General features: G+C 45.2%; 1 protein-coding gene and 2 pseudogenes across 7 annotated transcripts in view; 1 reads left to right on the top strand and 2 right to left on the bottom strand.

Annotated features, from left to right (window-relative positions):
- Positions 1-938: 938 nt before the first annotated feature.
- Positions 939-26,525, bottom strand: part of PPCDC (phosphopantothenoylcysteine decarboxylase) — a 49,752-nt gene continuing 24,165 nt past the window's right edge. For 5 of the 7 annotated variants that reach the window (XM_045586737.1, XM_036455687.2, XM_045586733.1 and 2 more), the window contains 4 exons: positions 6,604-6,699; positions 5,582-5,710; positions 1,944-2,112; positions 939-1,540 (listed from right to left, as the gene is read on the bottom strand). In XM_045586737.1, the coding sequence (XP_045442693.1) occupies positions 1,455-1,540; positions 1,944-2,112; positions 5,582-5,710; positions 6,604-6,699 (480 nt within the window). In that variant the 3' untranslated portion in view covers positions 939-1,454. The remainder of the gene's footprint in view (positions 1,541-1,943; positions 2,113-5,581; positions 5,711-6,603; positions 6,700-26,525) is intronic. The other 2 variants (XM_045586743.1, XM_045586753.1) reach the window with 2 other exon arrangements.
- On the bottom strand, positions 13,440-13,527 carry LOC118710190 (annotated as a pseudogene).
- Positions 13,560-16,010, top strand: LOC118728850 (annotated as a pseudogene).

Genomic DNA, 26,525 nt, shown 5'->3' on the forward strand with positions numbered 1-26,525 from the left:
TCCTCCTCCTCTCTCTCTCTCTCTCTCTCTCTCTCTCTCTCTCTCCCGGGGTGAGTACGAGAGGCAACCAATCGATGTTTCTCTCACATTGATTCTTCTCTCTCTCTCTCTCTCTCTCTCTCTCTCTCTCTCTCTCTCTCTCTCTCTCCCGGGGTGAGTACGAGAGGCAACCAATCGACGTTTCTCTTGCATCGATTCTCCTCTCTCTCCCTCCCTCTCTTCTCTCTCTCTCTCTCTGTCTCTCTCTCTCCCTCTTCTTCCTCCCTCCCTCTCTCTAAAATCAATAAACATGTCCTCAGTGAGGATTAAGGGGGAAAAAAACACACAAGAACAATTGAAGACACCAGGAAGCAAGGGGACTGAGTTCCAGGACAGACTCCAACCCTGCTGGCGTGTGCCTGTCACTTGCATAAAGGGCTACATCTGCTAAGGGTCAGGATTTTATTTTCCCCAAAATGAGACAGTCTATTTCAGTAAATGCTAGGACCATTCCCTGACACACACACACACACACACACACACACACACACACACACACACTCACATGCTAGGACCATTCGCTGATACACACACAGCTTTAACTTCCATTTATTTTACATTTATTATGGAGGAGGCACTCAGGGGGGTGGTTATTCTACACAAATTATCTCATTTGATTCTCTTAATAACTTTGGAAGGGTAGAGTAATACAGATGAGGAAAGTGAAGGTCAGAAAAGCTGAGTCCTGAGCCAAAGTCCCACTGCTAGCAGGTGGTAGAACTGGGATTTAAAGTAGGGGCTGTCAAAAAAAAAAAAAGTAGGGGCCGTCTTGCTTCAGAGCCCTTTGCCCTTAACCACTGTATGGCATGGGCCTAACAAGCACCAGAGCCTTCCTCACCCACACCAAGCAACACCCCTGATTTCTGAGACCACATATGGGCCGTGAAAGAAGGACAGAGTCTCTCAAAAGGTCACTTTATTTCCCAGTATCCCCAATCTTACAGCACGGCCAGGGTCTTTCAAACTTACAGGCTTTCCTGACTCTGCAGGGCAGCTGACGTTCCAAAGGCGAGGCCAGGGGCTCACCACCCCGGGAATCTCCAGCTGAGACCATTTCTAAAAGTGGTTCCTGGGCACAGTGTAGAATCAGGTTGGCCAGTCACTCCTCAGTCTCCTCCCAGAGGCACAGGGACATACAGCAACTTGCCCCTCTGGCTTGCTGGAACCATTCCAGGAAAAGGAGGGGGAGGAACTCCAGATAGCAGGGAGTCTCCTGGCTGAAAGAAGTTGAGAACTGGGCCTTTGGTCCAATTTACCTTGGGGCAGGTCGGGCCTTCGGAGACTGTGGAGCAGGCCCAGGCTAGACCCTTACTCCGCAAAGGTGAATTCTCACCATACTTTGCCAGTGTCCACCTTCACTGACACGGCCTGAAAACGCACTGGGTGCAGAAGGACACACATGAGATATCCTGGGTTCAACTCTGCTGAAAGCCAGCGTGCTGGGAGAGAACTTCCTTCACTTTGTCCACAATGGTGTCCACCTCAGCCATGGCCCCCAGACCTAGGGAATAATGTTCTGCTGTGACCCTGCAGACTGAGGCAGGGTACCACCCCCACTCCCATCCCACCCTGTACTCCCCTGAGGGCTCCACCCAGACTGCAGTGCCTGAGAAGGCCAGGACCTTCTGCCTGAGCCAGTCCCATCACATCCTTCTGAAACCCAACAGGACAGGACCCGGGAACAGTTATAGTAGCTGTCATGAACTATGCATGGACTGCATGCTGGATATCAGGCACCTTACTTGAACTATCACATTTAATCCTAACAACCCGAGGGGGAAGGAATTATGATATCCAGCCTCCAGAGGAGAATGGTTTTGCCTGAGGTCACAACAGGCTGGGATCTTAATCCAGATCTGACCATGGGCCGTGAGGACAGGCTATAGGCCTGGCCAGATGCCCACCTTGGTCTCCACACACCAGCTTCTTGGCCACACAGGGGATCTCGATATAGCCAAAGGCCTGGAGCTGGCCCACCTGCTGCGAGGTAAGGGGATGCTCCCACATGGCAGTGTTCATTGCTGGGCAGAAGAGCAGGGGCTTTCTGCGGTCCCAGGCCCGGATGACACAGGTCTGTGAAAAAGGGTGGGGGAGGGGTGCATGATGTTCCACCTCCCGTCCCTCCCCAACCCTTCCAAATCCTACATACCATCCTCTGGGTCACAAGCAGCCATGAGGTTAGGATGACTGAGGGCTGCTATCTGCAGTGAGCGGTCTCATGTCCCTCTAGGACAGTAGATCTCAACCTTCCTAATGCCGCGACCCTTTAATACAGTTCCTCATGTTGTGATGACCCCTAACCAGAAATTATTCTCATTGCTGCTTCATAACTATAATTTTGCTACTGTTATGGATCGTAATGTAAATATCTGATATGCAGGATGTCTTAGGCGATCCCTGTGAAAGGGCCGTTCGACCCCCAAAGGGGTCGTGACCTACAGGTTGAGAACGGCTGCTCTAGGAAAAGAGAGGGGAGTCCAGAGAACAATGAAATGAAGAGGCCAGGACCAAGGCCACCCTTCTCAGTGACCCTGCCCTCTCCTGGGGACAGGAAGGAAGTAGGACAACACACAGCCTCTAGATCTGGCTGTTTGCATCGTCCCAGACACTAGCATTTGTTTCCCACCAATGTCTCTCAGAGTTCATCAACCGGGCTATGAGTGGACAGTTTCGGTCGCACTTCATCTTGGCCCTATGACATCTGCTGCTTCTGCAGAAGCCATGAGTATACCTAGAAGAGCACCCTGACTGCATGTGGGGTGGGGTGGGGCTGGGCTGGGGTTTCTGTATTCTCAAAATAAAACACACTGACCAGAGCAGAAACCAAACCCTTCCATGTCCCACACTCTCTTGTTCTTCTCTAAGCTCAGGTTTCCTGGACTTTTTTCAGAGCTCCTCCAAACTTTCTGGCAGCAAGGGGCATGGAAGAAGGCAATAGTTCCCATTATCACTTCTGATTGGCCAAAACTGTATTCAGCCAAAACCGGTTTGGCTCAGTGGTAGAGTGTCGGTCTGTGGACTGAAAGGTCCCAGGTTCTATTCCGGTCAGGGGCATGTACATTGGTTACGGGCACATCCCCGGTAGGGGGTGTGCAAGAGACAGCTGGTCAATGTTTCTCTCTCATCGACGTTTCTAGCTCTCTATCTCTCTCCCTTCCTCTCTGTAAAAAATCAATAAAATATATATTTTTTAAAACCCAAAAAACTGTATTCAGCAACTCTGGTTCTGCCCCTGGGAATCTGCTTGGGCAAAGAGAAGGCCTGGATCCCGATCAGAAGACCAGCTCCCAGCTAGACTGGTGACCCAAGGAAATCTTTCTGGGTCTGCTTGGCTGTTTAGCACAAAGAAGGGGCCAAGAACTGAGTAGGCCAGAGGGCGGTCATATGACAAAGGCCCAGAGGCCAGCACACAGATTCACACTCAGCACACTGCTCTAATAGCACCACAACTTCTGGGCACTAAAAAGGAAGGAAGGAGAAGTGAAGGAGAGAAGTAGCAGGGTGAGCTTCTTTTCCAGGATAAAGGATAAAGGATAAAGGATATAAGGATAAAACATCTTTTGAGAGAGGACAGAGCCACAGAGCAAAGATGGTGACAGTTTATACATTGTAAGATTTGCAATTTCTTAAAATATCTGCCTTTGCCCAGCCAGTGTGACTCAATGGTTGAGCACTGACCTATGAACCAGAAATCAAGGTTTAATTCCAGTCAGGACACATGCCTGCATTTCAGGCTCGATCCCCATGCAGGAGGCAGCCGCTTGATGATTCTCTCTCATTGGTGTTTCTCTCTCTCCCTCTCCCTTCTCTGAAATCAACAAAAATATATTTTTTGTTTAAATTTGCCTTCAAGTGAAACCTTTTGAGGAAAATTATCTGGGGGCTGGTTTTAGAAACTTATTCTACTGCTCAGCCAACTCAGGAGGAGGGCATCTTCAAGGAAAAAAGGAAAGCAGAACTTTCAGGAGGAAGGAGGAAGCCTCGGAGAGCAGCCTAGGCCGGGGCTTAACCCCTAGAGCACATGTGTCAAACACAAGGCCCGCGGGCCAAATCCGTCCCGCCAGGCCTTGCAATGTGGCCCGCACCGCGCTGTCATCACTGCACTCCGCTGCGTTTCCATCACAATGACAGTTTATGACTGTTCAGTAAACCATTCGGCCCACGATTTAGGCTGGATTTTAGATTTTGTCCCCTTCTCTGATTGAGTTCGACACCTCTAGGGCCTAGAGCTTGGTGTGCTGACTAGCAGTGGGAACCCTAGAGGTTTGGTAACACAGTGCTGGGCACATACAACTCTGACCCACATAAATGAAAGTGGCAGGAGGCTCACAGGCTCTAGCTGCCCTGTCAGCCTTGGCACCAGCCCCACTGGGAAGCCTTCTGCATTCCCTTACCATAGGCTCACCCATCTCTGCACCACCTTACCCTGCTCCTGGCCACACAATCTGTGTGCTGCCCTTCTTCTGGTCACCTTGTGTTCTTATTCAAGTGATGCTGAAATCACTAGTAGATTCTTCCAAAAGTGCCTTAAGTGCTATCAACAAGATAGGAGGAGACTAACCTATCTGACCCCCAAAAATATTGACCCAGCTTCATTATTCACTTCTTTACCATATTAGACTCTGAAAAACTCCTGGCTGTTTGTCACAATAAAATTAGTAATTATCTCATACATATAGCAAGTATATGCCTAGCACTTTGCAAGGTGGTGACTCTATTGTCAAAGGACTGACTGGGAACATTTAAGACTAGACCACACACCAGAGCATGCTCCCTTCTCGCCTGAATGGGTGAAGAAAAATCCTCTCCTTCCAGACTGTGAGTTCCCTGTGTCCTGTGTGTTTCTCAGCATGGGTCCAGTTCATGTAGGTAAAAGCTCAATAAATGAGGAAAGGGATGGTAATAAGGCAGAGGGAGGAGAGAGATCATGCCTAACTCTTCCCAGGATGATCAAGTACACAAAGGTTCTTTAAGGACAATAGCTCCCTGGAGGTCTATCAACCCCACCTTGCACAGCTGAACTTCTGCTCTTCTCCTCCATCACCCATAAGCTCACACTCTTGCCCTGTCTTTCTATTTTCCTCTCTCAGCTTTCCATGACATGAAAACTGTACCTCCACCTGTGACTAAAATACAGAAGAGATAAATGTGTGTGAAACATCCATGAAGAATTAACACTCTTATCAGTTGCCCATGTGGATATCCAGATCCCAGTGAGAAGGCAGGAAATGGGACTAGGCCAGGAAATCGACAGGATGGCAGCCCATGAATGAAGGACAAAGGGAGAAGAGCTGAACGTCAAAGAGCAGGTGAGAAATGGACAGCCTCAGAAAGCACCCACAGGTTGAGTCTATCCATCAGGACCACACATTCTGCCCACTTGCCAGAGCACAGGTGAGATAGGTAGGGGCAGAGGGACAGTGTTCTGAGCAAACTGGACCACGATCAAAGGATTCCAAGGTTAGAACCTTGTACACAGGTAGTCTGTAACTCAGCAAACTGGGAGAGAGGTTCAGAGAGGGAGGAGACAGGATTCACTCACAAGCAAGTTGTCACAGATGCCACTGGCCACCTTCCCCAGAGTGTTGGCATCAAGAGGAGCCACCAGCATAAGGTCTGCCCACCTCCGAAGGTCAATGTGGAGAACTGGGTCAGACCGGCACTTCCACATCTGGCAGAGAGAAAGAAATGGGGTCACTGGGCAGACAATTCTGTTCGTAGAGGGAAGGAGGTGTGTTGGGGGTTGGGGGGTGAGGGAGGCAACAGGGGCCAAGGACACTAAGTCAGGAACTGGAGGAGACTATCTGATGAGCAACCCTGCCCAAATCCACTGTTACCCCCTCCACAGCTAAGCTGGTGAGAGCATTGGCTGCAGTCAACAGCATGAGAGAAACCAGGCCTGAGAAAACAAACGCCCCTTGTCTTTCAAGCTATTCACTTTATGGTTTGGTTTTCAAGAGAACTGACATCTGGCAGGAAATTCCTGCCCTGTCTGCTTGAGGCAGATGCTTGGGTTGTCTAAGCCAGTGGATAGTGAGAAATGTCTGGGGCAGTGAGAAATGGGGGAGGGAGAGAATTGGGGAAGATGGACCAATCAGAAATGTTCTAGGCTGAGAATGTTTAAAAATGCCTTTCAGGGCACCCCTGTGAGGCCCACACTCAATGTCTGCTGAATCAGCTGGTGCCCACCTTTCTGAGGGAGAGCAGATGCAGGCTGTGGGAAGTGAGGCACTCTGGACAGTCCTGACATTGGGACCCATGGAGACAGGGTGAGGGGAACAGAGCTCTTCTGTGGTTATATCAGCCCAGATAAGCCCAAGGGCATTCAACTTCAGGCTCAGGGCCAAAGCTGAGCGCTGCCTGGGGTAGGAGGAGACTACAGGCCTCCCACAGGCAGAAGCTAGACAATTGTTTTCTTCATCAACTCTGCCTTGAGGGCCCTACCTGCTGACTTGAGCCTGGTGTGTCTGCTCCAGCCACCAGGACTATGGGCTGCAGGAGTACAGTCCTGTGCTGCTGGTAGACACATGATGGAACACAGCCCTGGGGACCGCCAGCACTGACCTCCCATTCATCCGCATCGCTGTAGAGGGTGACAGGAATGTCCTGGGGGCTGTAGAAATGTTTGGCTCTTTCAGTTGTGACCACTGCTACTTCCAGCTGTCACCAAGAAAAAATGGGGGTTGGAGATGAGGGTGGTGAGACATGTTATAAGAGTCACTCCTGGAGGCCACGTGGGACCAGGCCAGGCAAGAGCTTTCTTCATAACCTGGCTACAGAGAGCACTTCTCCCTCCTTGGCAGTTTGCATAACTACTTCTACTGTCACCAAAAGTTCAGGCCCACCAGCTGTGGCTGTTTCACTTCCATATCAAGGAGCTACTGTGGAATTAGTCATTAACTGTGCAATGTATATAAAGCTGCAGACTGCCACAGGCTCCTGCCGCTCCTGCAGAATGAGGCAAGAGGCAGAGCCAGACGGGAGAGAAACTCAGGGTAAGAGCATCCCAGGAGCCATGGCTGGCAGGAAGGACCATCCCAAGGAGGCTCACAGGTAGCGAGCTCTCGACCACATTGGAGCCCTGCCCTCTGCAGGCCAAGGCACTGGGATCTGGGGCCCGGCACAGGGTGTTTGTATCCATGCCCCAGCGAGAGAGCAGGCAGTCTCTTCTCATACTTCTAAGAACAAGGACTCATGGGCTCTGGCTGCAGACAGGCTCCAAGAAAACCAAACCTATGAAACATGCCGACACTCATGGGGCAAGAACAAAGTTTACCTTGATACTACTCATTTACTAGATAATGCAAACAAGGGGGATGGTCACGGTGCTTAACACAATGATGGCCTTGAGAAAGAGTACATGGTAATGTGAATGGAACTCAAGGTAAAGGGGCCCAGAAGAGGTGGCTGAGAGAAAGATGTAGGAAATCGTAGGAAATCACACCTTTGGGGGATATTTATCCAGAAGGGAGAAATGTCAAGAGTAACAAAGACAGAATCATTGACTAATCAGAGGAGGGGTCATAGGTGGCAGTGTATGGGCCAGCTCCAGTCTGCAGATATGTTGTCTGGCCTGCATGGGGTTATAAACATTTTGCAGCCAGTATATACAAATAAAAATATTTCACATAGAAAACTTGTTTTCCTGGCTTCTCTTGAAAATCAGAAGCTCTGGCAATCCTAGATCCACATTCCTATTGATAACGACTTAGTGGGATTGAGTGATGGCTGCCTCTTTGAATGAAGTGTGCCTATGCCCATTCAACCTAGTCAACAGTTCTCTCTATCGTCTCCCGAAGGCCTTCTCTCACTTCTTTCCTGCCTGGCATGGGGCAGTATTCTACATGGCACTTCAGAGCAAAGTAGAGGAGGATCCAAGATGGCTGCTCGGGTAGACACCTAACCGCAGCAGCACACAACAATTTCAATGGAATACAACTAAAATGTAGAGTGGACATTGCCCAGAGCTATGGGTAGTCGACTGACTGAAAATTCTATAACAAGAAGGAAAGAGAAAACCAGAAAGAAAGTCAGAGGAGCTGAAAAAAAGCCTAAGGTACGGAGACATGCTGCGCGCTCGCACGCAAGCGCGCACGGAGAGGTCGCAGCCGGAGAGGAGGAGAGGGCTGGGTGCTGCCTGGCGTTCCCTAGCCTGGGCTAAACCCCCGAACCGGCAGCGCTGACCCCCAGTTATGAGCCAGACCCTGAGGACCCAGGCTCCGGTGGGGGAGACGGGGCTGTGAGGCGGAATCCCAAGCGAGCAGCGAAAAGCAGGGCCCCTGGAGTTGAGCGCACTTTGCGCGCAGAGGACTGAATGTTGACTCTGATGCTGGATTACCTTAGCGTGAAGAAACAAAGCCTCCGGCGGTGCTGAGCCTCAGTCCGGACTGCTCTGAACCCCAGTCCTGGACCAGACCCTGGGGACCCAGGCTCGGGCAGGGGGAGACGGGGCTGTGAGGCGGAGCCCCCAGAGTCGAGCACACTGCGCGCAGAGGACAGTCTGTTGACTCTGATCCTAGACTCCCCTAGCGGGAAGGAGAAAAAAAAAAAAACCTCCAGACTGGAGGAATGCGACAGGGAGCAGGAGCCCCTGCCGGACACCAGCCAGCCGGGCGCCAGCAGGGAGCCGGATGATGGGGCCCCCAGGGGGGGGGTGCCCCCCGAGCCATCGACCTCTGAGCGCGGGCAATGGAGCCAAGGCTGGAGGCTGCTTCCTGGGCGGCACCGACCCAGGCAACAGGCTGGAGCAGCGCGGGAGCCCGCGGAGAACAAAGGGGTGCCACAGGCCAACCTGCTGAGCTCCCATGAAAAGGAGGAAGAAACCAAAGTTCTCAATGTGAAGAAATCAAGCGAGAGCAAAAGATAGTAAAATTACTTAAGAAAGAATACAAAGAAGATCTTGAAAAAATCAAAGACTAAGTCAGAACTCAACTCACCAGCCAACATTGCAACATAAATGCGTTAAAAAAAAAAAAAAAAGGACAGAATGTTGGAACAGCGGCGGCCAGGCCTAGAGTGCCCAGGCACAAAGCAATGGCAACCGGGCCCGGAGCAGCAACGGCCAGGCCCCAGAGCAGCAGCAGCCAGAACCAGAGCAACAACAGCCAGCACTGGAGCAGCCAGACCTGGGGCAGTGGCAGCCAGGCCTGAGGCAGAGGCAGCCAAGCCCAGGGTGGCCAGTCCAGGAATACCCAGACCCGGAGTGGCCGGACCCGGAGAAGCTAGGCCCAGAGCAGCCGGGTTGGGAGCAGCCAGGTCCAGAACAGCAGTAGCCAAGCCCGGAGCATCCAGGCTGGGAGCGGCCAGGCTGGGAGCAGCCAGGTCTGGTGCGGCCAGGCGCGGAGCAGCGGCTGCCCGGCTAGGAACGGCCAGGCCCAGAGCAGCTGGGCCCAGAGCAGCCAGGTCGGGTGCAGCCAGGCCCAGAGCAGCAGCAGCCAGGTCCAGAGCAACTAGGTCAGGAGCGGATGTGACCAGACCCGGAGCAGCTGGTTGTGGAACGAACCAGAGCAACAGAGGCCAGGCCCGGAGCAGCCAGGCCCGGAACAGCTTGCTTCTCGCCTGCCCCTACCCAACGGCTGCCTCTCAGACATGGCTGGAAACTTTTGTGGGAACTTGAGGGTCTGCTGAATCAAGTGATGAAGGCTTAGATCTGGATGTGTTGAGTTAGTATAGGGCTGGGGTGTTGATCTGTGAGTGCCTTGGGTGGGGCCTGGATGAGGCTGGTTGACCTATTTGGAAATGTCTTTTGTGTGAAATGTATCATTGGGTATGTGGTGGTATTATTGATATGAGAAAATGCTAAGTAACTGATTTACTATCTGAAAAGGGATTTACTATCAGGGAAAGGCAGGGAGGAAGAGACTGAATATAAACTGCACCTATAAATGAGGACAATGGGGGATGGGGAGGGGGCGGAGGGTGGGGTGGGAACCTGGTGGAGGGGGGAAGAAATGAGGAACCTTTGTAACAATATGAACAATAAAGATTGATTAAAAAAAAAAAAGAGCAAAGTAGAGAACAGAAGTCTCAGAGAGGCAGCCTACAACAGAACTTCAGAAGCTCTTGTGTCCCCAGTTCTACTTGAGAGCTCTTGGACTTGTCCATTCTCTCTCACTCCCCTATAAGAATCTACCATACTCGGAACTTGCTCAAAACCTCAGGGACCTTTTAAAAAGTTATTTAAATCAAACCCCCACTGAGCACTGGAATCCCCTCTAGGATAGCCCTGAACAAGCCTTGTCCAGTTCTAAACAAAATGGCAATTGGATGGGGCTGCCATTTGATTACATCAAAACCTTACCTAAAATCCAAAAAAACTTTGTCTAATATTTAAAAAATAAACTAAAATGGGTATGCCTTATCCCCTGTGAGCCCAATCAAGCCCAGTGACAAACCATTTCCTAAGTGCTGTTTTAAGTGCTTACAAGCCTTGTCTATAGTAATTTGTGGAGCCTACCTCCTTTGTCTTTTTGCTAAATGGATATTAGTCATCTCTAGGCCTCAGGCCCTCTGCTGTCACTAATGCATCCTGTAGGTCACCAACTATAACCTCAGCAATGCAGGAGAACTTGCCATGGTCAGAAGATGAATCACCCAACTTGGGGTTCATGTCCCTCCTATCACCACCTGTCCTACTTTTTTCAAGTTCAAAAGAAAAAATGGAAACAAAATAGGACTCAAGTCCCTCCTTTCTGTCCATCCTAATGATATGCCATTGGCCTCCAGCACAAGGCATTGTTTTGTTCTTTATCCAAATACATGGAACACAAAGAATCCAAGATGGCTGCACAGGTAAACACCTAACCGCAGCAGCACACAACAATTTCAATAAAATACAACTAAAATATAAAATGGACATTACCCAGAACTACAGGAAAGTTGACTGACTAGAAATTCTACAACAAGAGAAAACCAGAAGGAAAATCAGAGGAGCTGTAAAAGCCGAAGGTATGGAGACACGCGGTGCGCAGAGAGGACAGAGCCAAAGAGGAGGGGCGGCTGAGTGCCTGGCTGGCTTTCCCTAGAGGGAAGGAGATAAAAGCTCCGGACTGTGCTGAACCCCAGACCCGACTGCTCTGAACCCTAATTCTAGGCCAGACCCCGGGGACCCCGGCTCAAACAGAGGGAGCCTGGACTGTAAGCGGAAACCCGGGGGAGCAGCGAAATGCAGAGCCCCCGGAGGCATGCACATTGCATGCAGAGAAGGGACGGTTGGCTGTGTAGCGGGATTGCCCTGGCGGGAAGGAGACAAAAGCTCCAGACTGCTCTGAACACCACTTCCAACTCCACTTCCAAATGAACTGAACCCCAGTTCCGGGCTCATTGGGGGAAGAGACTAGACTGTTTGGTAGCAGGCGAAAATCGAGGGCACCTTTCTCTCAGAGATGGTTACAATGAGTACTGAAGGACCCTAAGGAATACTGAGACTCAGGAGCCGTATAGGGCGGGGCTGACGGAAGCCAAGGCTGTAGGCTCCACCCTGAAACTACATCCAAGCAGAACACAGAGACTTTTAAGGCTACCAACTCAGGAAAGCTGTGAAAATGCAGAGACAAGGAAAAAGATCACAAACAAAAGAAATGGAGGACAAAAAGCCCTTGGATATAGAGTTCAAATCTATGCTTATAAGGTTTTTCACGAATTTCCTAGAAAAGGTTGATAGACCTATGAGGATATGAAAAGGGATCAACTAGACTTAATAAGGAATCAACAAGAAATAATAAGGGATCAACAAGAAATAAAGAATACATTGTCTGAAATAAAAAAATATTATACAGAGTCCTAAAAACAGAATGGAAGATCAAAGAATCAAGTCAAAGATTTGGAACATAAAGAGCCAGAAGACACTCCTCCGCAGAAGCAAGAAGGCAAGAGAATCCAGAAAGTTGAAGATAATGTAAGAAACCTCTGGGACAACTTAAAGCGAACCAACATCAGAATTATGGGGGTCCCAGAAGATGAGAGAGTAAGATATCGAAAACATACAGAAAGAAATAGTGACAGAAAACTTCTCCCACCTGGTGAAAGAATTAGACTTACAAGTCCAGGAAGCATGCAGAACCCCAAACAAAAGGAATCCAAAGAGGACCACACCAAGACACATCATAATTAAAATTCCAAGAGCAAAAGACAAAGAGAGAATATTAAAAGCAGCAAGAGCTAAGCAGGTAGTTACCTATAAAGGAGCACCAATACGATTGTTGGCTGATTTCTCAACAGAAACCATGCAGGCCAGACAGGAATGGCAAGAAATATTCAAGGTGATGAATAGTAAGAACCTACAGCCAAAAATAATCTATCCAGCAAAGCTATCACTCAAAATCGAAGGTCAGATAAAGAGCTTCACCAATTAAAAAAAAAAAGCTAAAGGAGTTCATCACTGCCAAACCAGAATTATATGAATTGCTGAAGGGGGTTCTTACAGAAGAGAAAGTAAATAAAGATAAAAATTATGAACAACAAATTCGTAACTATCAACAAGTGAATCTAAAAACCAAGGAAATTAAAAAAAAAATCTGATGAACAATATTAACTGTTGAATATAACAGAATCAGAGGTATGGAAGGGGAGTGAACTGACGATTCTTAGGGAAAAGGGGAGAGGGGGGTGTGGGAAGAGACTGAACATAAACTGTGCACCTATGGATGAGGACAATGGGGGGTGGGGAAAGGGCAGAGGGTGGGGTGGGAACCTGGGAACCTGGTGAAGGAGAAGGGGGGGGGGGAGAGAAACATTTGTAATAATATGAACAATAAAGATTTATTTAAAAAAAAAATACATGGAACAGCCCTCTTGGTTGTCCTGAGTTTCACTGCAAGCTTCAGCTCCCTCTGGACCATATACAACCTTCATGTTTACTTACATGTCCTCCTTTCCAACTGTTTTCTCCCCCAACCCCCCAACTGATTTATTTATTTATTTAATATTTATTGTTGAAAAAATGTCACCCTTTTCCCCCTTCATTGTCCCCTTCTATCCCACTTCCACCCCTTCTCCAGGCTTTCACTGCACTATTGTCTATATCCATGGGCTATGCATATACGCCTGTCAGTTCTTTGGTTAATCTCTTCCCCTCCATACTTCCCTCTAAAATATGTCAGTCTGTTGCATGCTTCATTGTCTCTGGTTCTATTTTGTTTGTCAGTTTATTTATTCATTAGATTCCATATATGAGTGAGATAAAGTGATATTTGTCTTTCTCTGACTGGCTTATTTCACTTAGCATGATACTCTCCTGGTCCCTCCATGCTGTCTCAAAAGGTAAGAGATCCTTCTTTATTACAACTGCATAGTATTCCATTGTGTATATGAACCACAGTTTGTTTTTATCCATTCACCTACTGATAGGTATCCGGGCTATTTTCAGATCTTAGCTATTATAAATAATGCTATGAACATTAAAAAATATGGAATGCCTCACGGATTTGCATGTCATCCTTGCGCAGGGCCATGGTAATCAATCTATTGTTCCAATTTTAGTATACCGTATTTTTCCATGTATTAGATGCCATCTAGACTCACTCGCCGCCGACGGCCCGCCTCACCGCCCGCACGCCCTGCCACTACCCCGCAGAAAATGCTTCGATTACACACAGTCCTTCGCCAGATGAGGCCCGTGTCCAGGGCACTGGCTCCTCATCTCACTCGGGCTTATGCTAAAGATGTAAAATTTGGTGCAGAGGCTCAAGCCTTAATGCTGCAAGGTGTAGACCTTTCAGCCAACACCGTCGCCGTTACTATGGGGCCAAAGGGAAGAACAGTGATTATTGAACAGAGCTGGCTGGGGAAGTCCCAAAGTAACAAAAGATGGTATAACCGTTGCAAAGTCCATTAACTTAAAAAAATATAAAAACATTGGCGCCAGACTTGTTCAAGGTGTTGCCAATAATACAAACGAAGAGGCTGGGGACGGCACCACCACTGCTGCTCTGCTGGCACACTCCATCGCTAACCCGGTGGAAATCAGGAGAGGTGTGACGTTAGCAGTTGATGCTGTAATTTCTGAACTTAAGAAGCAGTCTAAACCTGTGACAACCCCTGAAGAAATAACTCAGGTTGCTACAATTTCTGCAAATGGGGACCAAGAAATTGGCAACATAATTTCTGATGCAATGAAAAAGGTTGGAAGGAAAGGAGTCATCACTGTAAAGGATGAAAAAACACTGAATGATGAATTATAAATTATTGAAGGCATGAAGTTTGATCGAGGTTATATTTCTCCATACTTTATTAATACAGCAAAAGGTCAGAAATGTGAATTCCAACATGCATACGTTCTCTTGAGTGAAAAGAAAATTCCTAGTGTTCAGTCCATGGTACCTGCTCTTGAAATTGCCAATGCTCACCGCAAGCTCCTGGTCATAATTGCTGAAGATGTTGATGGAGAAGCTCTCAGTACACTCGTTCTGAATAGGCTAAAAGTTGGTCTTCAGGTTGTAGCAGTCAAAGCTCCAGGTTTTGAGGATAATAGGAAAAACCAGCTTAAAGACATGGCTATTGCTACTGGTGGTGCCATGTTTGGAGAAGAAGGATTGACACTCAACCTAGAAGATGTTCAGCCTCATGACCTAGGAAAAATTGGAGAGGTCATTGTGACCAAAGATGATGCCATGCTCTTGAAAGGAAAAGGTGACAAGGCTCAGATTGAAAAACGTATTCAAGCTGAGACCGGTTTGGCTCAGTGGATAGAGCGTCGGCTTGGGGACTGAAGGGACCCGGGTTCGATTCCGGTCAAGGGCATGTACCTTGGTTGCGGGCATATCCCCAGTAAGGGGGTGTGCAAGAGGCAGCTGGTCAATGACTCTCATCGATGTTTCTAACTCTCTGTCTCTCTCCCTTCCTCTCTGTACAAAATCAATAAAATATATTAAAAAAAAGAAAAGAAAAACGTATTCAAGAAATCATCGAGCAATTAGATAGCACAACTAGTGAATATGAAAAGGAAAAACTGAATGAACGCCTGGCCAAACTCTCAGATGGGGTAGCTGTGTTGAAGGTTGGTGGGACAAGTGATGTTGAAGTGAATGAGAAGACAGAGTCACAGATGCCCTCAATGCCACTTGGGCTGCTGCGGAGGAAGGCATTGTCCTGGGAGGGGGCTGTGCCCTGCTTTGGTGCATTCCAGCCTTGGACTCAATAACTCCAACTAATGAAGATAAAAAAATTGGTATAGAAACTATTAAGAAAGCACTAAAAATTCCTGCAATGACCATTGCTAAAAATGCAGGTGTTGAGGGATAGTTGAGAGTTGAGAAAATTTTGCAAAGTTCCTCAGAACTTGGTTATGATGCCAGGCTTGGAGAATTTGTGAATATGGTGGAAAAAGGAATCATTGATCCAACTAAGGTTGTAAGAACTGCTTTACTGGATGCTGCTGGCATGGCCTCTTTGTTAACAGCAGCAGAAGTTGTGGTCACAGAAATTCCCAAAGAGGAGAAGGACCCTGGGATGGGTGGGATGGGTGGAATGGGAGGAGGGATGGGAGGCGGCATGTTCTAGCCCTGGAATAGTGCCTTACCTTCTTACTGAGAACTGAGAGGAAGCTCAGGACATCTCCTCACCTATTACTTCAGAGAAGTCAGTTGAAGGAAATGACTGAAGAAAAGGCTGGCTGATGTTCAAGAAAATCACTAACCATAAGTTACTGGTTTCAGTTGACAACACATAATGGTTTACTGCTGTCATTGTCTATGCCTACAGATAATTTATTTTGTATTTTTGAATAAAAATACATTTGTACATTCCTGATAAGTGCAAGAGCCATGTACAAATGTACTGCTTTCAATGTAAATCACTGAGGCATGTTTACTACTATTCTGTTACAATCAGGATTTCAGTGCTTGCCATTACCTGATGAGAAGTGAAGAAGCAGCCTTTCTGTGGAGAGTAAGTATAATTGTGTACAAAGTAGAGAAATATCCAATTATGTGACCTTTGTGTAATAAAAATTTGTTTAAAGTTAAAAAAAAAAATGCCATCTATAAGATGCCCCTCACTTTTCCAATCCAAAATTTAAAATCAATATTTTAAACATATTTTTATTTAGTAATTTCTGCAGGTAATGTTTACATACCAGTACTATGATATTATGCAGAACACATTTTTATTTAGTAATTACTGCAGGTAATATTTACATACCAGTACTATGATATTATGCAGAACATATTTTTATTTAGTAATTACTGCAGGTAATGTTTACATACCAGTACTATATTATGCAGCATATCGCTTTATTCAGCCTCTGTTGCAACACTGCTCTCTTCTTCATTATTAGTTCTAGATATATGAAGTTCTTCAACTTCTATTGTATCACTGCTGTCTTCTAAGTCATTACTCATAAGCTGGTGGCATTTTCTGAGCTAACTTTGTTCGTGTTCTCATGGCCAACCTTTCTCTCCTCATGAAACTGAAGCAACATTTTATCTTTCCTGTAAAATCAACAATGTTCATTTCACTTGCAAACACTCTTGCCTGACATTGAATAAGCTTGGTTGACACATATACTCAGTAAGCCACTTTGGCACTGCTCCGTAATCCAAGTCTTAAGCCTCTGCGCTAAGTTTGCCCATTTTGCTGGTTTTCCTCTTAAGGCCTTCTTCCTTTTTTGCATCTTAAAGAGTTGTTCTTCCTGTTTCTCCACTGTATGATCATACACTCAGTGGGAGGAGGTCCAAATTGCCTCTCTGCAACTCTATTTCCATGCTCTTTTGCATAGCTGATTACATTCAGTTTGAATTTTGCAGAGTAAGACAACCGCTTATCAGTATTTATCTTTTTATTTTTTGACATCTTTATCGGCTCAGAATGCTCAGATCCCTGTTGCATCTGTACACTCCAGTTCCAATTATGGGATCAGCTGAGGTCAATAACAATAAGGCTCATGCTTGGAGGAAGCCTGTTTGACAAGCTATGGGCAGCCACGAACCCCTGTGGCAACCTCTTTGGCTGACTTCCATGTATAAGATGCTCCTCAATTTTCAGTATAATGACCTTAGGAAAAGCACCTTATACACACACACAAAAAAAATATGGTATGTGCTGCTGAAGTGAGCACCCAACCGTTTTCCAATCTCTGTCAATAGGGGGCTTTCCAGATACTTATCTCAGTTTCTAGTCATTGCCTTCTTTTCCTCATTGGTACCACTTTCTCATTTCTAAGAGCTTTCCAACCATCTTGAACAATTTGCTACTTAAGAATGTCCCAGTTTATCCTCTTTTATCCTAAAATTTTGAAAGCTTCATCCTGAACATCTATTGTAGTTTCCCTACTCTTCCCAACTCCCAAACTGCCTGCCAGGTCTTCAAGTGAAGACTGTGCGTGGGCCCAGCCCTCAGTAGCGTTCTGTTTGGTAATGGCTGTGTTTAGGGGCTCCCTCCTCTCTCAGCTCTACACTTTCTTTCCTTCTACATCACCTTCAGGGCCTCAGGACCTTCATTCAGCCCGTCCTTGGCCCCTCGAGGGTTCCAACCAGGGACCCAGATAGGGCTCCCACCCTACTTAACCCCTGCTTGAGATCTTCCCTCTAAGCTCCTCCCCCAGTCTCTCAGTTGATCCCTCTCTGATTACCTTCCCAGGGCACACAGTTGTTAGGGAGTTTCCTGGGGTCACTGTCTTTACTTAAAGAGTAATGTGGAAAGTATGTGATGGGTCCTACCTTGACCCTTCTGAAGTAGCCACCTCTCCTTGGAAGTGACCCTGACCCCAGTGCTATCCAGCAGGCCCAGGCCAGTTTTTCTGGTTTCAGAGAGATGTCACTTGATCTGATTCATCAGCCCTTGGACTTTGTTCTTTCATTTTTTTAAAAAATATATATTTTATTGATTTTTCCCCCCTCCCTCCCTCGCACATATCCCCTCCCTCCCCAGAGTTCTGAGTCCATTGGTTGTACTTATATGCATGTATAAAAGTCCTTCGGTTTATCTCTTATCTCACCCAGATCTCCCTACCCTCCCCGCTGTAATTTGACAGTCTACTTGTTGATATACTGTCTCTATATCTATCTTTTGGTTCATCAGTTTATAATGTTCTTTATCATCCACAAATGAGTGAGGTCATGTGGTGTTTCTCTTTCATTGATGGGCTTTTTTCACTCAGCATGATGTTCTCCAATTCCATCCAGGTTGCTGCAAATGATGAGAATTCCTTCTTTTTTATGGCAGCATAGTATTCCATTGTGTAGATGTACCATGGTTTTTGGATACAATCATCTGCTGACAGACACCTAGGCTGTTTCCAAATCCTAGCTACTGTAAATTGTGCTGCTATGAACATAGGGGTGTGGGGGTGCATATATCTTTTCTGATTGGTGTTTCTAGTTTCTTGGTATATATTCCTAGAAGTGGGATTACTGGGTCAAATGGGAGTTCCATTTTCAGTTTTTTGAGGAAACTCCACACTGTTCTCCACAGTGGTTGCTCCAGTCTGCATTCCCACCAGCAGTGCACGAGGGTTCCTTTTTCTCCGCAACCTCACCAACACTTGTCGTTTGTTGACTTGTTGATGTTGGCCATTCTGACAGATGTGAGATGGTACCGCATTGTTGTTTTGATTTGCATCTCTCGGACAATTAGTGACTTTGAGCAGGTTTTCATGTGCCTTTTGGCCTTCCTTCTGTCTTCTTTTGAAAATGTTCTATTTAGGTCCATTGCCCATTTTTTAATTGGATTATTCATCTTCCTTTTATTTAGTTGTATAAGCTGTTTGTAGATGTTGGAGATTAAACCTTTATCAGTGGTATCATTTGCAAATATTATATGTTCTCCCACACCGTGGGCTTTCTTGTTGTTTTGTTGATGGTTTCTTTTGCTGTAAAAAAGCTTTTTATTTTGATGTAGTTCCATTTGTTTATTTTCTCTTTAGCTTCCATTGCCCTAGGGGTAGTATCATTGAAGAAGTTCTGAGATTTTGCTGCCTGTGGATGCTTCTAGTATTTTTATGGTTTCCCGTCTGACGTTTAAGTCCTGTATCCATTTTGAGTTTATTTTTGTGAATGGTGTAAGTTGGTGATCTAGTTTCCTTCTTTTGCATGTGTCTGTCCAATTTTCCCAACACCATTTATTGAAGAGACTGTCTTGACTCCATTGTATATTCGTGCCTCCTTTGTCAAATATTAATTGAGCATAGTGATTTGGGTTGATATCTGGGTTCTTGATTCGATTCCATTGATCTATATGTCTGTTTTTGTGCCAGTACCAGGCTGTTTTGAGAACAGTGGCTTTGTAATACAGTTTGAAGTCTGGTATTGAGATCCCTCCTACTTTACTCTTCTTTCTCAGGATTGCTGTGACTATTCAGGTTCTTTTATTGTTCCAAAAGAACTTTTGGAGAGTTCTTTCTAGGTCGGTGAAATATGTCATTGGTATTTTAATGGGGAGTGCATTGAACCTATAGATTGCTTTAGGAAGTATGGACATTTTGATGATGTTGATTCTACCAATCCATGAACATGGTATGTTCTTCCATCTCCTTACATCTTCCTCTATCTCTTTTTTCAGTGTCATGTAGTTTTCTGCATATAGGTCCTTTACTTCCTCAGTTAAATTTATTCCTAGGTATCTTAATTTTTTTGGTGCGATGGTAAATGGAATTGCTTTTTTAGCCTCTGTTTCTGCAGTTTCACTGTTGGTGTATAGAAATGCCATGGATTTCTTGGCATTAATGTTGTATCCTGCTACATTGCCAAATTCATTTATTAAGTCAATTAGTTTTTTAATGGAGTCTTTTGGTTTTTTTATGTACAATATCATGTCATCTGCAAATAAGGATAACTTTACTTCTTCTTTTCCAATTTGGATGCCTTTTATTTCCTCCTCTTGTCTAATTGCAATGGCTAGTACTTCCAGTACTATGTCAAACAGGAGTGGCGAGAGTGGGCATCCCTGTCTTGTTCCTGTTCTTAGAGGGAATGGTTTTAGTTTTTGCCCATTGAATATAATGTTGGCTGTGGGTTTATCATATATAGCTTTTATTATGTTGAGGTATGATCCTTGTACTCCCACCTTGTTAAGAGTTTTTATCAGAAAAGGGTGTTGGATTTTATTGAATGCTTTTTCTGCATCAATTGATATGACTATATGATTTTTATCTTTCAATTTGTTTATGTGATGTATCACGTTTATTGATTTGCGGATATTGTACCATCCTTGCATTCCTGGAATAAATCCTGCTTGGTCGTGGTGTATGATCTTTGTGATGTTCTTCTGGAGTCGATTTGCTAGAATTTTGTTGAGGATTTTGGCATCTATGTTCATGAGGGATATTGGTCTGTAATTCTCTTTCATTGAGTTGTCTTTATCTGGTTTTGGTATTAGGGTGATGCTGGCTTCATAGAAGGAGTTTGGAAGTGTTCCTTCCTCTTGGATTTTTTTGAATAGTCTGAGGAGGATAGGTTTTAGTTCTTCCTTGAATGTTTGGTAAAACTCTCCTGTGAAGCCATCTGGCCCTGGGCTTTTGTTTGCTGAAAGCTTTTTGATGACTGTTTCAATTTATTCCCAAGTCACTGGTTTATTGAGATTTTTAGATTCTTCCTGATTGAGTTTTGGAAGTTTGTCTTTTTCTAGGAATATGTCCATTTCCTCCAGGTTGTTCAGTTTGTTGGAGTAGAGTTGTTCATAGTATTTTGTAACAATCCGTTGTATTTCGGTGGGGTCTGTTGTTATTTCACCTCTTTCATTTCTGATTTTGTTTATTTGGGTCCTCTCTCTTTGTTTCTTGGTTAGCCTGGCTAGAGGTCCATCTATCTTGTTTATCCTTTCAAAGAACCAGCTCTTGGTTTTGTTGATCTTATGTATTGTTTCTTTGGTCTCTATGTCGTTTATCTGTGCTCTGATTTTTGTTATTTCTTTCCTTCTGCTTACACTGGGCTTTCCTTGTTGCTCTTTTTCTAACTCTTTGAGTTGTAGAGTTAGATCATTTGTTACCCTTTTTTCTAGTTTTTTGCAATAGGCTTGTAAGGATATGAACTTCCCTCTCAAAACTGCTTTTCCTGTGTCCCATAGATTTTGGATTGTTGTGTTTTCATTGTCATTTGTTTCCAGGATGTTTTTAATTTCTTCCTTGATTTCTCTGGTAATCCAGTCCTTGTTTAATAGCATGCTGTTAAGTCTCCATGTGTATGATTTCTTTGGATTATTTTTATTGTAGTTAATTTCCAGTTTTATGCAATTATGGTCTGAGAAGATGCTTGATATGATTTCTATCTTCTTGAATTTCAAGAGACTTTCCTATGTCCCAAAATGTGGTCTATCTTTGAGAATGTTCCATGTGCACTTGAGAAGAATGTATATTCTGTGGCTTTGGGGTGGAGTGTTCTGAAGATGTCAATTAATTCCATCTGGTCTAGTGAGTTTTTTAGGATTGATATTTCTTTGCTGATTTTTTGTTTAGATGATTTGTCGAAGGGTGACAGTGGGGTATTAAAATCTCCTACTATGATTGTATTGCTATTAATCTCTCCCTTAATGTCCTCCAGCAATTTTTTTTGTTTGTTTGTTTGTTTTGTGTTTTTTTTTTTAATGTATTTGGGTGCTCCCGTATTGGGTGCATATATATTTACCAGGGTTATTTCTTCTTGTTTGATTGCTCCCTTGAGTATTATGAAGTGGCCTTCATTATCTCTTGTTATGTCCTTCACTCTGAGATCTAATTTGTCAGATATGAGTATTGCTACCCCAGCTTTCTTTTCATTTCCATTTGCCTGGAAAACCTTTTTCCATCCCTTCACCCTCAGTCTGTGTGCATCTCTTTTTCTGAGGTGGGTTTCTTGTAGACAACAGATGTATGAGTCTTGTTTTCTTATCCAATCTGTTACCCTATGTCTTTTGATTGGAGCATTTAAACCATTTACATTTAATGTTATTAATGATAGGTACTCATTTGACGCCATTTTTATTCCATACCCCCGTGTTCCTTCTTCGCTTCCTATTTCTTTATTTTTACAGTAGACCCTTTAGCATTTCTTGCATTGCTGGTTTGATGGAGATAAATTCCTTTAGTCTTTTTTTGTCTGTGAAGCTCCTGATTTCCCCTTCAATTTTGATTGATAGTCTTGCTGGGTACAGTATTCTTGGATTCAGACCTTTTCTTTGCATGACTTTGTATATTTCATCCCAATCCCTTCTGGCCTGATAAGTTTCTAACAACTGAGAAATCAGTTGTTAGTCTGATGGGGGTTCCTTTATATGTAACTGTCTCTCTCTGGCTGCTTTTAAGATTCTAACTTTGTCATTGGTGTTTGCCAATTTAATTATAATATGTCTTGGCGTTGGTCTTCTGGGATCCATTTTGCTTGGGACTCTGCGAGCATCTTGGATTTGGGTGAGTTTTTTCTTCTCTATCTCAGGAAAGTTTTCTGTCATTATTTCTTGAAATACGTTTTCCATGTCTACCTTGGTTTTCTTTCCTTCCGGAACCCCTATTATTCGAATATTGTTTTGTTTTGCATTGTCCCAAAGCTCCCGTAGGCTCTCCTCCTGCTTTTTAATTTTTTTTTTCTAGAAGCTACTCTAATGGGGTATTTTTTTTCCATCTTGTCTCCTAGCTCACTGATGCGATCCTCTGCTTCTTCTAGTCTGCTCTTGATGCTTTCTATTGAGTTCTTCATAGTAGCGATGTCATTTTTCATTTCATCTCGAGTCATCTTCATTTCCTCTTGATTTTTTTTCATTTCCTCTTGGGTCTTACTCATATTGTCAAATTTTTCTTCCATTCTTTTTAGCCATCTTAAGATCATTACTCTGAATTCTTGCTCAGGTAGGCTGCTTGCCTCTAACTCGTTTACTTCCTTTTTTGGTGATGCCTGCTTTTCTTTCATTTGTGGGCTGTTTCTTTGTCTTCCCATGGTCTCTCTTCAGGATGTCTCTCTCCTGTGTTGATTTATCTCTCCTTCCCGTGGATGATTGAAGATCTCCCTTGAATCCATGCGTTTGCGCTAATTGGGGTGTCTCAGCTCCTCGATGGTCTCCTCCGAGGTGGTTTTTCCAGGCCTCCTGTTCCAGTCTTGAGACCTTCCTTCTTAATTTCCCAACATTTCTCTTGTGGAATCTCCTTTGCTCACTATTTATTGGTTCTTCTGTGAATACCTGACCCAGATGACCCCATGAGTCCTTTTCCTGTAGTTTTGGCCCTTATGTGGAATCAATATCTACAAAGCCCTTTTGGTAGGTCTATGTCTTCCTGCTGGTAACAAAGAAAATTACTTCCTGGCAGGCCAGAGATCTCACTGAGGAACTTGGCTGGCCAGGGGCCTGTCAGCTAGGGGCAGCTCCTGCATTGAGTATCTGCCCCCTGGTAGTCAGTGCACATCATAGTGACCAGCTGTTCTGCCAGTTGTTTCAGCATTCAGTTGATTTGCATATTAGGCTTTTATTCTATAGGATTTTCCAATTCTTGTCCACACTGTATTTTCTTCTTTTTTATTCACTCTCCTCTCCTCATTCCCATGCTGAGCCACGCTCCTAGATGACCAAATGAAAAATCCCGGAAAGAAACAATTCCCAGATTTCACACCACGTGCAGCTCCGGCTAGCGGGGTGAACTTCCCGCCATCCTGCCTGTTCTTTCATTTTCATTCTTTCTGTCAAAAGGTCTGGGAGCCAAAGGCTGGGCCCCAAGTTTGCACACATTTGAAGAAAATAAAAAGCAAGTTGTGTTACCTTCTAGATATTAAATTACTCAGACTATTGACTCATTCAATCTGACTCCTAGCAAATGCCAAGGAGTCCTGGCAGGGCAAAAACTACTCCTGAGGGCAGGAACCCTCCTTGGCTTTCTCTAACACTTCTAGGTCCTGGTAGAAGGAGGGCTAGATTAAAACAATCTCCACACACTACAGAACTCCTAAAAGGCAATTCTGTGCAGTCTCCTGGCAAGATCACTGCGAACAGTTTTTATACCTAATGTTTTTAACCTGAACTTTGTGTGATGTGACCAATGCCTGGCCACACCCCTATATGAGCTTCCTGTCTGTATTTTGTCCAATATTCATAGTGATTTCCTTCTAAAACCAGTTGGCAAGTCTGGTTTCCTTTTCTCTGCTGAAGAGACATCAGCAATCAGAAATGAAAACAGATTGGGGTGATACCTTCTTTTCTACTTTAGGCCCATTGTCTGACCCACATTACTTCTGGAGCAGATTGAGAGACCTGTGGAGAAGTACTTCCAAAGCCACAGGACGTGACAAACTCCATGGCTTGAATTTCTACCTCCATGATTATCTCTGGCCTCTACCCACTATAACCATGAGCTAGTGGCATGCCCTCTCCAAGTTATGACAACCAGAAATGTCTCCAGACATTGTCCACTGTCCCCTGGAAGGCAAAACCGCCTCCTCCATGCAGTGATGGAAATGTGTCACATCAGTGTTGCCCAGGGCAGCCACAGCCACATTTGGCTACTGAACATCTGAGGTATGGCTGGTATTACTACAAAACTGAATTTGTGGTTCATTTAATTTTAATAATTTTAATTTAAATTTGAATATGACCAATAGCTGCCATATTAGATAGCACTGCTCTGGTATACACAAGCGAAGAAGAGCCACCCAGCTGAGTGGCTGGAAAAGACTAAGTGTTTCTTGCATGGTATGTGATAATAGCTCCAAAGACTGATGAGGATTCTAAAGTGGAAGCACCAGCCATGGCATAACCTGCCACAAGGCGAGGAGCCCTGAACTTTGGTGCATCAGACTTCTGGGTTGGCACACATAACAAAGGCTGACCAGTATTGATAGTGCCCAGGGCCTGGAGGCCAGCCAAGAAGCTGACATAAACCTAAGCATGAGGGTGGAGTTATACTCCAGGAGAAAGGAGTTTTGGTGTCCAGAATAGACAACACACGGTGTGGGAAGCTGTGGAGGAGGTAGCATTGTTAACAAATCCTCAAAATGTTTCTAGTTGACTCATTGGGTGTTCCAATCACTCCATGTCTCAACTGGCAAACATTTACCAAGCCTACTATGTACACAGGAGCCAGAGCTAGTAAGGGCTCAATTTAATAGGTAGGTGGGTATATATAATCCCTGACTATAAAGCAAGGCAGACCAGGCAGGAATCTACAGTTCCTGGAGATTCTCATCCTCACAAATGGGGTTAGCTTGAGCAAAGGATGTCCCAGCTCCAGATCTGAGCTGCTCATGTTCACTCCTGCTGAAGGAGCAGATCTGAGCTGCTCCTTCCCTCCAGTACCTTCTCTCAAGCTGCCTTTGGGCCACCAGTTCTGCTAACCTACTAGCTGGAGGATCTCAAGCAAATCCCCCTTCTCCTCTAAACCCAGTTTTCCTCGCTGAGCCAAGAGCCATTTGGACCACATGGCCTCCAGTAGCCAAACCAGCCCACTGTGCCATCCCAGCCCTCTTGTTACCCTTGCCATTTCCTACCAGGCTCTGCCTCCAAAGGGGCCTCCTGGGAGAGCTGGTGTTCTGGTTGCACCAGCCCTTTTAGTCACTCAAGCAGGACCAGCTGCCAATCCCTCTGTGCCCTTCCCCTGCAAGAGAAAACTCTCAAATATGAAACCAGAGAGACAGACTGCACAGGCTCTACATGGGGATATTGTTCTGAGTATCAAGGAAGGCTGCTGCGGTCAGGACCCCGCAGACTGGGCTGACTGCTTTTTACCAGCAGTCTGCAGAGTTCACTTCCTAGGGGAGCAGGCCAGCGAGGAAGGGGCCAGCCTAGCCAGCAGAGGCTCAAACAACTTGGAGCACTAAAGATGAAGGGACTAGTTTCCACAGCAGGACTACAGGACAGGCAGGTACCCCTGCCTGGAAAGATATACCTCAAACCAGGCCTTGTTTCTCCTGCTTGGGAACATTAAAAAAAAAAAAAAAAAAGGCATAAAGTTACAAAGAATGTTCCATAATATCCAAACTGTAATCCCCAACTGACTTTAAAAATAAAACAGATATACACAGAGGGTAGATGCTCAACCCCTGAACAACACTGGCCAGGCAAGGCCAGATACTACTTTAAACTTTGTCACAACTACTCAACTCTGTAGCAGCAAGATTGCAGCCATTGGCAAACACAAATGAGTACATGCGACTGTTTCTAAAAAACATTATGGACCCGTGAATATGAATTTCCTATACTTTGGTGTAACACAAAATAGTCTCCTTTTGATTTTTCTAACCATTTAAATATGTGAAAACCATTATTAGCTCACAGGCCATACAAAAATGACCCATGAACCAGGAGATCATGGTTCAATTCCCACTCAGGGCACATGCCTGGGGTGTGGGCTCAATCCCCAGTAGGTACAAGAGACAGCGATCAATGATTCTCTTTCATTATTGATGTTTCTGTCTTTCCCTCTCCCTTACTCTCTGAAATCAAATTTTTTTTTTTTTAAATGTAAAGGAAAAAAACAATAAAAAAAAAAAACAAACAGGTCACAAAACAGGATTTGTCCTGGGACCACTGTTTGCTAAGTCCTGTACCTTGCACATTCATGTGTATCTTAAGGATTGTCCCACGTCAGCACACAGAGATTC

This window comes from Pipistrellus kuhlii, unplaced genomic scaffold (genome assembly GCF_014108245.1).
Source record: "Pipistrellus kuhlii isolate mPipKuh1 unplaced genomic scaffold, mPipKuh1.p scaffold_m20_p_1, whole genome shotgun sequence".
Lineage (NCBI taxonomy): Eukaryota > Metazoa > Chordata > Mammalia > Chiroptera > Vespertilionidae > Pipistrellus > Pipistrellus kuhlii.